The 13082-nt window shown below is 44.1% G+C and overlaps 1 protein-coding gene across 1 annotated transcript in view; it reads right to left on the reverse strand.

Moving 5' to 3' along the window:
- Positions 1–2463: 2463 nt before the first annotated feature.
- The window catches only part of atrn (attractin), a 44226-nt gene continuing 33607 nt past the window's right edge, over positions 2464–13082 (reverse strand). The window contains exons 27-29 of the mRNA XM_061844750.1: positions 9576–9683; positions 3992–4106; positions 2464–3874 (exon numbers count right to left, since the gene is read on the reverse strand). Coding sequence (XP_061700734.1) covers positions 3750–3874; positions 3992–4106; positions 9576–9683 — 348 coding nt within the window. The 3' untranslated portion in view covers positions 2464–3749. The remainder of the gene's footprint in view (positions 3875–3991; positions 4107–9575; positions 9684–13082) is intronic.

Below are 13082 nucleotides of genomic sequence, written 5' to 3' on the forward strand. Positions count from 1 at the left end.
ATTCAACGGCGGCTGCGTGCTAACCAGTTGCGCGGTGGCGAAAGTCACGATTGTCGACATCCGCATGGGAGCAACGAAGAGGATTTGTGCCATAGATTTTGTAAAACGTCATAAAAAGTGCAGTCGTTTATATTTTCATCGCACGTCAGAATGTGAAATGCAAAACAAGCACAATCTGTTAAATCCAATATTTTGGAGCTAACGCATGAGCACAATGACTTCAATCACATTTTCATTTGTTTTTTTGAACAGTTTGAAAAAATAAACATGATCAGGTTTCTAAAATTTGGATTCAACGTTTTTAGGGTCAAACTCGCCGGAGAGAAACAAACTTCCGAGCATTTTTTTTTTTTTTCCATAAACAGCAGGATTTATGAGACAAAGAAAAAAATTGCCTCATGAAAATGTTTGTCAAACAGCCCTAAAAGTTCAATTTTTTTTTTTTTTAAATATTGCCAAGCATTCCCAATGCGCTCAAAAACTCCACATGGGAAAAAACAGCAAAATTATAAGACAGATAATAAAAATGTTTTTCTATAATTAAAAACTTCTGACCTTTTTCCCCCCAAACACTTCTAATCCAACCTTTCGCTCAACGAGGCCTTGAGGGCAAATTCCATTATCTTTTATTATTACCACTGTATGATCCCCCCCCCCCCCCCCTCAATTGATTCAATTTTGTCCTTGAATTCGAATTCTCTTCTGACTCGATAAACCTTTCACTCGACTCAAAATTTTACATTGGAGAACAATTTGAGGAAAAAAATGAATTCTCGAGTTAATTTTTATGCCGCTTCCAAAACTGCAGTCGTCCCCGCACCGCCAGATAAGCAGCACAATTCAACGGCGGCTGCGTGCTAACCAGTTGCGCGGTGGCGAAAGTCACGATTGTCGACATCCGCATGGGAGCAACGAAGAGGATTTGTGCCATAGATTTTGTAAAACGTCATAAAAAGTGCAGTCGTTTATATTTTCATCGCACGTCAGAATGTGAAATGCAAAACAAGCACAATCTGTTAAATCCAATATTTTGGAGCTAACGCATGAGCACAATGACTTCAATCACATTTTCATTTGTTTTTTTGAACAGTTTGAAAAAATAAACATGATCAGGTTTCTAAAATTTGGATTCAACGTTTTTAGGGTCAAACTCGCCGGAGAGAAACAAACTTCCGAGCATTTTTTTTTTTTTTCCATAAACAGCAGGATTTATGAGACAAAGAAAAAAATTGCCTCATGAAAATGTTTGTCAAACAGCCCTAAAAGTTCAATTTTTTTTTTTTTTTTAAATATTGCCAAGCATTCCCAATGCGCTCAAAAACTCCACATGGGAAAAAACAGCAAAATTATAAGACAGATAATAAAAATGTTTTTCTATAATTAAAAACTTCTGACCTTTTTCCCCCCAAACACTTCTAATCCAACCTTTCGCTCAACGAGGCCTTGAGGGCAAATTCCATTATCTTTTATTATTACCACTGTATGATCCCCCCCCCCCCGCCTTATTTACCGTTTTTGTCCGAGGGTGAAAAGTTAATAACGTCGCCGTTTGCTCTCGTGTTACTTTCAGTCCGACACCTGCGGCCCATGTTTGTGTGTGTGCGCAACAAGATAAGGACCTTGGCGGATTAACATTAAAAATAATAATAATAAAAAAAAAAAGGGTGAGTGGATGGGGGAATGTGCTTTGTAGTGTTTTCCATCACTTATGGTTTTCTTAATAAATAGATGAGGTAAGATATAAAAAGAAACAAAATGCAAGTAAAGTTTCTGCTTTTTAAAAATGTGAACCAAGCAAAGAAATTTTGGATGTATTGCGGGGAAACAAACACACTCAACACGTTAAAGACGTAAAAATGTTTTTTTCAAAGGATTAAAAGCGGCATTCAAGAGTTGGCTGGCGAGGGAAGCGGGGTGGAAATGGAACGTTCTAGCGCAAGCGTTTGGCTTTCCCTTTGATTCTAAACAGTAAATTGACAGCAAACGATTTAAAAAAAAAAAAAAAAAAAAAAGTTAATTTATAAGTGACGCTCCGAGAGTTGATTGGCCAACCAAAATGGATGAAACGAAGCGGCAACATCATGACTTTGCGTTATTATTATGACGATTTTTGTGACAATGCCGACGGCTGCTGAGAGCGGCGAGAGAAAAAGGATCCGGTGGCAGAAAAACATTTCAAAACGGGCCATACGCGCAACTACATTATGCTCTCTTGAATCATAACAATAACAAAAAAAAAAAAAAAAAAAAAAAACTACGTTCGGACATCGATTGGTGAGCAAAGTTACGTGGGGGAAGGACGACGACATCCGCTTTCATCAATTTGGTCTTTTTCATCTTCAATTTTCATTTTTAAAAACGTTCAAGTGCGGAGCAAAGTGGGAGAAACAAAAGGGGGAGGGCGAGGGGGTGTTGCCCTTCAATTTTCTTCTTCTTCTTCTTATCAAACCATGAAAAAAGCAACATTTTCCATCCTTTAGTTATTTTCATTCTTAAAAAGTGCTCTCATGCACGGAAATTTCATTTCTTACGCTAGCAGGCGGCAAAAACATTTTTTACAGAATTTGAAAAAGCAACAAAAGATATTTTCATCTTTTGCGTGTACCACTTGGAAGTCCAACTGAGTGACGAATGAACAACGTCGGCATTCCGGTTTCACATCGCATTCCCAAATTCTCTTTCCCGGTATTTCGTGTAAAATTCACATTTTTCTTTTTACAAAGAGCAAAGTCAGCAAAAAAAAAAAAAAGAGAGCAAAGTTGCAGCGCTCGGATGCAAAATTTCCGTTACAGTAGACAAAACACAAAAAGACGCTCTCAAGTCTCACGGAAATGGAAACGAGTTCCGGCCGCCACTTTCGTTACTCCTGTCCCGCAACTACAAAAAAAAAAAAAAGTTTCTTTTTCCCAATTGAGACAAAGCAAAGTGTAAAAAAAAAAAAAAAAAAAAAAAAGAAAAAAAAAAGTCATTTCAGCATATTTCTCACACACACAATCATCCCAAATCCGCCCAACTTGCCGATTTCTCTTCTAAAACGCAAGTTATTTTTCCTGATGAGAAACAAAACGTTCCAGACAAAAAAAGAAAAAAATTGGTCATATTTGTCAGTCAGAATCACATTAAATAAACGCATTGTTCCTCTCAATTAAAAAAAAAAAACTATTCAAGAGTCACAAATGAACAAAACGTTTTCACGCACAAATCCAACAGAAAGAGAGAAGAAGCGGAACTAGCGGAAATAACATTTGATGCTATAACATTTTTTCCCTCAGTTAAAAAAAAAAAAAAAAAAAAGTCAGGAGCTAACTGCTAAGTATATTTACGACACGCTCCAAAAATCGCCACGGTTACCACTACGAGAGACGGAATTCGCCGGAAAAACCTTCCGTCGGGGCGGGAATCCGCCTGGTCCATCAGCTGGCCTCGCATCGGTCCTCCACATGTCTGCAATTAGGAACCATCGAGGAAGCATGTAGGAAGGTTCCGGGGTTCCTCAGGGATCCTACTCGGGGCTCAGTCATGTCTTTCTGGGAGGGGGAAAAAAAGAAGAAGAAAAAAAAAACGAAATCCTGCCAACTAAGTCCACCGCCACTCAACGACAAACCAAGTCTCGGATGGGATGAGATGAAAATCTCTTCTAGCAGCATGAACGTGGGGGTCAAGCGTTTCCACCATCGGCGCATCCCAACATGCGCCTCTTCCGGGAGGGGTTCGGCGGGCGGGCGGGTGAGCCGCTCGGGGGTCGGAGGTCAGATGCAAGTGGAAGGCTGAGCGCTGGGCTGCTGCTTGCGGCTCCGCAGGCCTCCGGACTTCTCCTTGAAACCCAAACACATCTGCTGGGAAACGTCCACCAGGGCGCTCGCCACCGCCAGACCTGAGCAACCGAACGGCGACGTCGATCACGGGGCGGCGGTCAAACCTCGTCGCGCCACGACGGCAAACGGCATCACCAAACCGGTCGAGTGCGAAAAATGAAACAAGGACACGTTACCCGACTGCCCCGGCGGTGGAATTCCTCCGCTGCCTCTCGGTAGACGGACAAAGATGGAGAGGACGGCCGCTTTGTTTCCGAAACACGGCTCCAACGCGATGGGCTTGGGAACACACTGGAGACACACGCGCGCGCGCGCACAAAAAAAAGGACAGCATTATTATTATTAACGATAAACAGGAAGATAATTTAGTTAACATCCACGATCAACCTGGCAACTGAGGTGTGCCCCCCCCCCCCCCCCAAAAAAAAAAAAAAGCCACACCCGCGAGGAGCAGGTAATGTTATTCCGAGTTTGACCTATTTCACACTCTTTGTTGACGTTTACTTTTAGCAGCAGCTGTGACGAGTGTGTGTGTGTGTGTGTGTGCACACGCAACTGTTGTAAAGGCGCTCGGTCGGGTGCGTTTGTTTTATCCGCGTCGCCTGCGGCCAGCGGGAAAGAAAGGATCAACTTGTTGTGCTAATGAATTATTCAACCACTTGCGTTTGTATATCATAGATGCTTGTATGTTGTTGTTGGTTTTTTTTTGCACTACTGGGGCAGTTTCGACTGTATTATTTGCTATTTTTTTCCCCCTCCTCCATCTTATATCGTGTTTACTCTCGTTCCAGCGCATCCCCAAAGGTGTTCTTCTAACCATACAAGCAGGCAGTACATGTTATGTTGGGTTTGTTTGTTTTTCCGTACGTGTGCCCGTGTTGCGACGATCTCGGTCCACCATGATTTAATGTTGTCGGCATGGACCGTCCGAGTTTGCGTAGCTTGCGAGCGAGCGTGTGTGTTTGGCCGTAATCTCATTTGTTTTGCTTTTGAACTCTTTCAGCCTCTGTCAGCCAGCATCACACACACTGACTTTCCTATGTCATTTTTTCTTCTTCTTTGTTTTCTGCCTCGTGCCCCCACTGGCGTTCAATCGCTTGCTCACTCGTTGCCGTTTTGTCATCCTCACTCATTCGCTCACTCTTTCCCGGGACCCGCCCGGTACACGCACGCAAAGGCAATCGAGCTGTTTTTGTCCCGTTTTGGCATCTTCCCAACCATGCACGTCAAACCGCAGACTATTTTTACGTTTCCCAAGATAATCACACAAGATTGTCTGGTCCGTTCCGGGGGTGTGTTAAGAGTGTGCTGATTTTTAGGGTTTGAACCAACCTCAAATATCAAACGTGTTCAATATTTCTGAGCAAATATCTCGTGCGTGGGGGAAAGAAGACCACTCCTGACCCTGTAAGACAAAATCTAGCCAATCGAGATGTGACTTCACTGATGAACAAGGAAGGCACTGGAAAGAAAAATAAATATCCAGTTTGGGTTTTTTTTTTTGGGAGTGGGGGATAAAAAGTAGACAACAGGAAGTCTTTTTCCCAAACCAAAGCGCTTATTTTGAGGACATCACCATTTTCGCCTCGAGAATGTTGCAAAAGCTTCGGTGCAGAGCTCAAAATGTATTTTTCTTAAATTTTGTGAGACCACGAAATGAAGATGTTGAGGTTCTCGAGGTTGGATAGGATTAGAAATGAGCTCATTAGAGGGACGCCCAAAGTTGGATGTTTTGGAGACAAGGGCCGAGAGAGCAGACTTGGATAATTTGGACATGTCCAGAAGCGAGAGAGGGAGGAAATAGGTAGGAGGGTAGTAAGGATGGATCTACCGGGAAAGAGACCAAAGAAAAGATTGATGGACGTGGTGAGGGAGGACACGAATACAGCGGGTGTTCGTGAGGACGATGGACGAGATAGGCTTAGATGGAAAAAGATGACACGCTGTGGCGACCCCGAACGGGACAAGCCAAAAGGAAAAGTGAAATAAGTCACACATCAGATTTGTTATCCTCACGTGTGGCGTCTGTCACCACACAATTTTTGAAAAAAATCCTTAGGAGCATCCCAGGCAGGCACATATTTCATCCTCTCACTCAGAATTAGGACCAAGAGAAATGTACACACTCGTTCTTACTCGCTATTCACTTGTTCCCTCTCATGCTTGCACTCGCCAACTTGTTGTCACTCGCTCAGTCCGTCCCTCCATCACTTCCTTTTTCAGTCATTCCTTGTCACTCAAAGCACCCCCCCCCCCCCTTTCAATCAGCGCCCCCTTGGCTTACTTTCTCACTATTTTCCACCCACTTTCACATTCATTCATTCACCCTCTCACTCTTGTGCTTTTCAACTCACACTTTTGCAATCAACCTTTCTTTTCAATTGCTGCCACGAATGTTGCGTTTCACTCAGGGACTTTTTTTTTTTTTTTTTGCCCCCCAAGAAATGTTTCTTCTTCCACGGCACAGAAGTCCTCCTGCCGCCTTCCCCGGCACCGCCACTACCACAACAACACGCAGCAAGCAGACTTATTATCTTCCCGGCGCAGGCAGAGCGACGCATCCTACTTCAATTAAGCTCCAGTTATTAGCCTCTCCCCACACGCGCCGCGCGTCTTTCATCGCTAGCCGCCCGAATCGAGCGCGGGGAACGCCGACGAGCCTTCATCGCCTCGTGATGACTTCCTCTCGCTTCATTTTGTCAACACGCATAAATGAACACGGAGGAGAGGAAAAAAAAAACAAAACAAAAAAAAACAAAACAACAGCCTGTTAGCTTGCTTAGCTGGAAGCAATTACAATCCTTAATTGGAGTTTAGTTTGCTAAGCAAAACGAGATCAAAGACGAGCACATCGTGATTCAGCAAGATTTCATTTGTTAATTTGCTTCGTTAAGTGCAATTTAATTGTGGTGGTTGTTTACGCGCGTGCGCACAAATTTTGTTGCTTCGAAGCCTCAAATATATCCCAACTGAGCAAGTTAGTATCCTGAAATACACATGATGAGTATTTTATTTCGCAGACTTAATGTTGGTGAGCTCGCAGCTATTGCTAAAAACAACCTCAAAGCGCAAGACACTAATAACATAATAAAAAAACAATGTTAAGGATGAAAGAGTTTTACAACGCCTTTGCCAAAATCTCAGCACGATCACTTCAATATTTTGGAGGATTTGAAGCACTCACGGATGGAAAAACGAAATTTGCCAAAAGAAAGCTCCTCAAAATACGAAAACTGGTACGAAAGGAGTCATGACAACGCCAGGACGAGGAAACGGTGGAGGGGCTCAGTCACACTTTCTATCGCTTCATGATTTTGAATATGACGCCCTCCAATTATATTACTTCTATATAACAGTCGTGATTAGTTGTTAACTCGCGGATGTGGGAAAAACATTTTTGGCCTCCTTTTCTTTCTGCTCACCGTGCATACCACCACCCGCATTCTCCCCTCCAGCAGTTTTCTTGACCGCCGCATTTGCAAAAGTCCTTATCGAGCTTTCCAATTTCCCGCCCCAAATGACTGAAACACTTCACAACAAATTTTAAGTCAGTCAGAGACATTGTGTGTGATTGATTGCTGCATGTTTTCAGCTTGCTACCATTTTTTTATAGCACATGCAATGATGTAATGTATGACTACATAAATGACATTTGACCGTTTGTTTTTAATTCATACATATTCTGCTGTCTGCTGCCACGTCGACCTTTGCAAATGAAAATCTGCTCTCAATTGACTTAAAGGTGAAATCTAATCCGAGAAGAAGGGCTCAAAAACAAACCCAAAAATTGTAAGAGGGTGCACCAGAAAGAGAAGGCAACATTATCACGTTCATTTCTCACAACAATCTTGGGGTTTATTCAAAACATCAATTGATCAACAAGCAAACAGCTTTTTTTTTTATTTTTTATTTTTTTTATTTTTTTAAATTAAATCGGTTGTTGCTGCTTGCATCAGCTTTAGAAGCTTCCGTCGCCACGAGCGGACGACGATTTAAGGCCACCGACAACTTTTAATGAACGCGAGCCGGGACCCCGCGTGGCGTCGCTTTTTAAACGGCGTCCTGATAACGAGCGGCGAAACAACGGCGGCGAGCCTCCGAGATGCTCAATCTGAGCCGCCGCGCAGATACGACGGACGGACGCCGGGGAAGGGCGGGAGGACAGGAGGATCTAAATTGGATCGCGGCTGGCGGGAGAAAGAAAAGGAGAGCGGAGGCGGAGGGAGAAGAAAAGTCAAAGCGCAGATGGAGGAGGCGGAGGAAGACCGGCCCGATAGCGGCCGGCGGCGGCAGCGGCGAGCTGCCGTTTTGACGTGGAGCTTGTTAAATACACACATGCAGAGTGCCGATAAGGCCCACACAGAAGAGCAGACAGCGTGCGATAAGATCAGCAAAGGGTCAGTAAATTAGAGGGAAACGCCGTGTGGAGCAAACATGCCCGACACGGCCTGCAAGTGACAATAAACGCAAAAGTAAAATGATAAAATGCTTGCTTCGTGAGCCAGACAGAAGGTCTCCTGCGCCTTTGCAGGTGTTGCCGCTTGAGACTTTTTGGATGGGTCGACTCATGATTGACACAAATTTCATGTCGCTCCGTCAACTTGGCCTGGGGGGGATTTTGGGGGTTAACCCGAGAGGGCCAAACATACTTCAAAATGGCGCCTTCCATCTACATTGAAAATGTTTTTGTGGGTCTACTCATGACAGACTCACCGACTAGATTTTATAATGCCAAAAAGAAAGTGGCCTGGGGTCTTTTTTTTTTTTTTTTTTAGGGTGGAGTGGTGGTGGTGGTGGTGGGCGGGGGAACCTGAACGACACTACAGAGAATAAAAAAAAAAAAAAGTCCACTTCAAACTAATGTGGGCATAACTCCTTGGTACTATTTTTGTAGGTCTAACATCAAAATTTCCACGTTTGTAGATCAAAATTGCCTTTATTGCTAATTTTTAAAGAATGAGGGTAGTACAGACTCACACCAAAATAACTGCCTGAAACTAAAAAGGCAGGCCTGCCTCATGCTAGACTTGTCTACCAAATTTAACGTCTCAAAGTCAAATTAACTTCCGGGTGTGAATTATTTGATGAAATCCTAAAAGGTGCTCGCAATTTTCCAAACTAAAACGTGGGGCATCCTGGGTCTTTTCAGGACAGCCACGCCCACCAGACTGTTTCTGGCTTGGCTTTGTGAGGCCTCTTTGCGGGTCTTCGCCTTTCAAAAGTCGACACGCTAAATCTACTTAATTCCGCCATTTCCTCGGGCAATCTGCTCCGCATCGGCGGTTTGCAGAGCCGCTCCGGGAAACTCGCTTTTCTGTGTCTGCTCAGCAAAATTCCCTGGACAATCCAACTTTCTCCACTTCTGTTTTACCAAACAACATCTGCTGTGGAACATTTTTGCTTTGTAGCCGCACGTGGCACAAACAAACATCATCTGTTTTCTTTTTTTTTTCCCTGACTCGTTTGTTTTCAAGCCTCTTGGTTGAACTCGCACTGACAACCGGTTACGCAAGTCATCCTCAAACAAATTGCACTAATTTACACTTTTGATGGCAACTCATCTCCAAGATCAGAAGCAATCTTCAAACAAAAGAGAAATAAACACCATCGAAATAATCCATTAAAAAAAAAATACATACTGGGCGCACCGCTACAACGTACTTGTCGTAAAATGACACTCATGCGATTGTTCCTAGACAAGTGATCGTCAAAAACTTCAAACCGCCCGGAGAAAAACACTCAACAAAGGTCAGAGCTCACCTTGACGTTTCCTCCAATCAGGTCTGGCGGCTCCTCGTCCGTCTCCATGGCGACGTTGATGGTGGCAAAAGGCCGGCTGGCCATCTGCTGCATCTCCCTCAGCAGTTGCTATGGCGACAGAAAAGGTCGTCTACAGTTAGCCGCGAGCGCGAGTGGCTAACAAACACTCGGGTGATGTCACGAGCGCAGCAAATGAAGTACGGACAAGTTGTTTCAGTGAATTGATCAAATTTACAGCTTTTTTTGTGCAAAGAAAATGAATGGAACTCATTGTTACATCAGAAGGGAAAGGACAATAGTTCCCATGGTCCAAACCCCACACACAGTCCTCCTAAAGTTCTGAGTTATTAGCTAAAGTCCCTGCGGTCCTAATTAAGACAAGGCATTTTCACCTAAAGTTCCAGCAACTTTCAGTTTTTCAAGCAGTTCCTGGAAGTTAACCGTCTTCCCCTTTCCTAGTTCTGTTCCTGCAATCTAAGTAATCCATAAATCTGAATTCACCCACCCAAAGTTCCATTGGCCTTCCGTTTTAAGTACATCAACAGTTGCCGAAACTATTGGATTCCAATCTGACATGCAGTAGTCCAAAAGGTTCCTGGACCACTCAAAAGTAAAACCTTGTCTTCTGTCCCTTGAACTAAATGTAAACAACAATTCCTGTGGTCCAAAAACTCAACAGTGCTCCGAAAGTTCCTGTCAAAGAGGAAAAAGCCAACAAGAATAATTTATCTCCAGCCGACAAAACTCCTCTTGGATGCGCAGACCTTTATCCAGATCTGCGTTGAAATGTGCTTCGTCTGTCCTGAAGTGTTCCCCCCCCGGTCTTTAATTGAATCTCAGCTGCCTGTCAGTCAAAAACTGATAAGACTTCCCCACATGGCGGGAGCTAGCTGCTAGCCTATCTGCTAGCATCAACGTGGAGGAGGTGAGAAGGAAAACCTGATCGCGCCTCGTGGACCGGGGATTTTGGAGGAAGTAAATGATGTTTGCTGATAAGTTTAACGACGCAGGAGGCCAGTTATCGACAGGAAGTGCTCACGTGTCATCTTCATGTGCTCAATCACTGAACCTGATGCAAGAAAACACCTGATTGGAATCTTTTAAGGTACAGGAATGAAGGTCTCTGTGTACAGCGCTCGACGATGCCCGCCTAGCATCACGTGACCGACGCACCTCTGCGTTGTTCGCCGCGCACACGGCAAACAATGTTGGTGCGTGGGGGGAAAGCCGCCGAGCTCATTTCTCACGATTGGCCCGCTTGAGCCGCATGCTGCAACGACGTACTCGGCGTTCCTCCCGGATCCACCTTGGACCTATGGTTTTGCAGCATAATTAAATTTATGTGGCCATTTGGTCTAATTGTTCAAGCGGACACTACTTTCCAAGGGACAAGGGACAAAGCAACGACGACGGCGACCGTGAAACAAAGTAAAAACGGCTAGCGGAAATGACCAAAAAGTGCTGAGGAAACTCAGCCTTGTGGCATCCAAGCTAACAGCAGATTTTCAAAACTGCCGGTGTACAAATGCAAATTACGGACGTCAGCGCGGTCAACACACGCCCGAGTATAAAAGAAGGCTTTACTGTAAGTGGAACAGTAGTACCGCAACTTCCGAGTGTAGATGGGCCAGCACCGATACCAGACACCGGGAAGCGTCTTAATTGCAAGGCGTCGTGTAGTCGTGAAGGCTGTCAATAACATCCACAGATACTCCAGGTTAAAAAAAAAAAATAATAATCTGACATTACCGCCTCCTTACCTGTAGTTGATGCTGCATCCTGGCATTTTAACACATCAGAAAAAAAGAAATGTACGTATGTATGGATCAAAAGTACGAGTAGTATCTGTACCCATATTGGTAAGTACAAGAAGAGGTTGTACTAGTACCTGTCTGGGGGGAAAAAAAAGCAGTATTGAACATCCTCACGAGTGGCTCGAGTTTTTCGAGATACAAGCCATCACTTAACTGATTTTGTTGAGCAAAATTATGACGGAAAGGAACAAAATTGTGGCTGAGGAGCATTTTTGGACCGTGTTGAGCGTTTTACTACAAGGAACTACAGTTACCATGAAGTAAAACATTCCAGTAAAGTGATGCGACTTTGTCCTATTTTGGCCTACTAACAGATATTTGAACTGTGCCTGAAACAAAACAGATGTTGTCGCCATCAAAGCTAAAATAAAATAAAATAAGATAATCGCCTTGCTGCCAGGAACCTCGCGATGACGATGAGGTCACCGCAGGGTGATGGACCGGCGGATTACAAGAAACACGAGCCACTGGAACGTCTCCAAACGCTAATGATGCGCTACAGTAAAGAAGCCAGATTAGCGGGATTAAGATGCGTCGCGGGAGCCGTGAGATATAAAAAGACGCGCGTTCGCACACGTACTGTACATGCTAACCGACATGCGTCAAAGTCGTGGCGGTGGACAACGTGGGTGCCGGTTAACGCCTTTCACTTTCTCACACACTTTTGCAATTTGGGGCACGTCACCTCATCATCCTCGTTCTGTAGCTTGTTTTTATACTGTCGGTCACGTACAAAAAAAAAAAAAAAAAAAAAAAAAGTAATTTCCAGAGTTAAAGCGATGCTGGTGCGATTTAAATAAAGATTAACCAGAAAAACAAAACAAAAAACAAGAAAATGTCAGCTGCAGCTTAGTAATAAATGGGGCCGTCGCTCCCTTCTCTCTATTGTATTTATTTTTTAACAACAGCAGCTATTCATAGAACAGACCGAGAGGCTGTTTGTCTGGAACTTGTGGGCTACCTGGTGACTCCTGAAAAGGCTTCTCAAATAGACAATTAGAAATATAAATGCAGAAAAAAATGGGGGGGGGGGGGGGTGTCCCTTGACTGGTTCTCAATGTCTGGGTGCATCCTGCCTGTCGCGCAAAGCCAACAGGGCCAGGCTCCGGCACGCCCGCTACCCTCGTGAGGATAAGCGCTTCAGAGGACGGCTTGGTAACGTTCAGTGGCGCCTCCCGTTTTTGGAGATGCGGCATTTACGTAGATTTTTTTTTTTTTTTTTTTGCTTTGAGTTGCGGGCAAAAATTGGACATACAAACGCGACGTGGTGGCAGTGACTCAACTCACTTCACCGAACGCGTCAAAGAAAAAAGTTAAGCCTGCCTACTGACAAGTTTACGGTCCTAGTACACATAAAATAAAGTGGAACACACCTTCTGCATTTAAAAACAGCTCCGTAACTGACAGACTGTCGCTAGCTTAATGCTAACGATCGTTTAACCCTTTAAGCAACAGATATTTGAATTTGAACGCGCATTACCACATGTAGTTATGGCAGTAAAATACTCGAGCAGAAAGTGGAATGCAAACCGTGAATGAAATAAACGCTGTGCAGATCTTTTCATTATGGTGACGACAATGTTTTTAAATTAGGCCAGAACGGCGTACAAAAACATTTCTGTGCAGGTTATCCCGAAGGAGGGCCGGATGGGCGAGGGGGCGACGCTAAGAGAGGAGGCCACCTCCGAGAGGC

This window comes from Syngnathoides biaculeatus, chromosome 15 (assembly GCF_019802595.1).
Source record: "Syngnathoides biaculeatus isolate LvHL_M chromosome 15, ASM1980259v1, whole genome shotgun sequence".
NCBI lineage: Eukaryota > Metazoa > Chordata > Actinopteri > Syngnathiformes > Syngnathidae > Syngnathoides > Syngnathoides biaculeatus.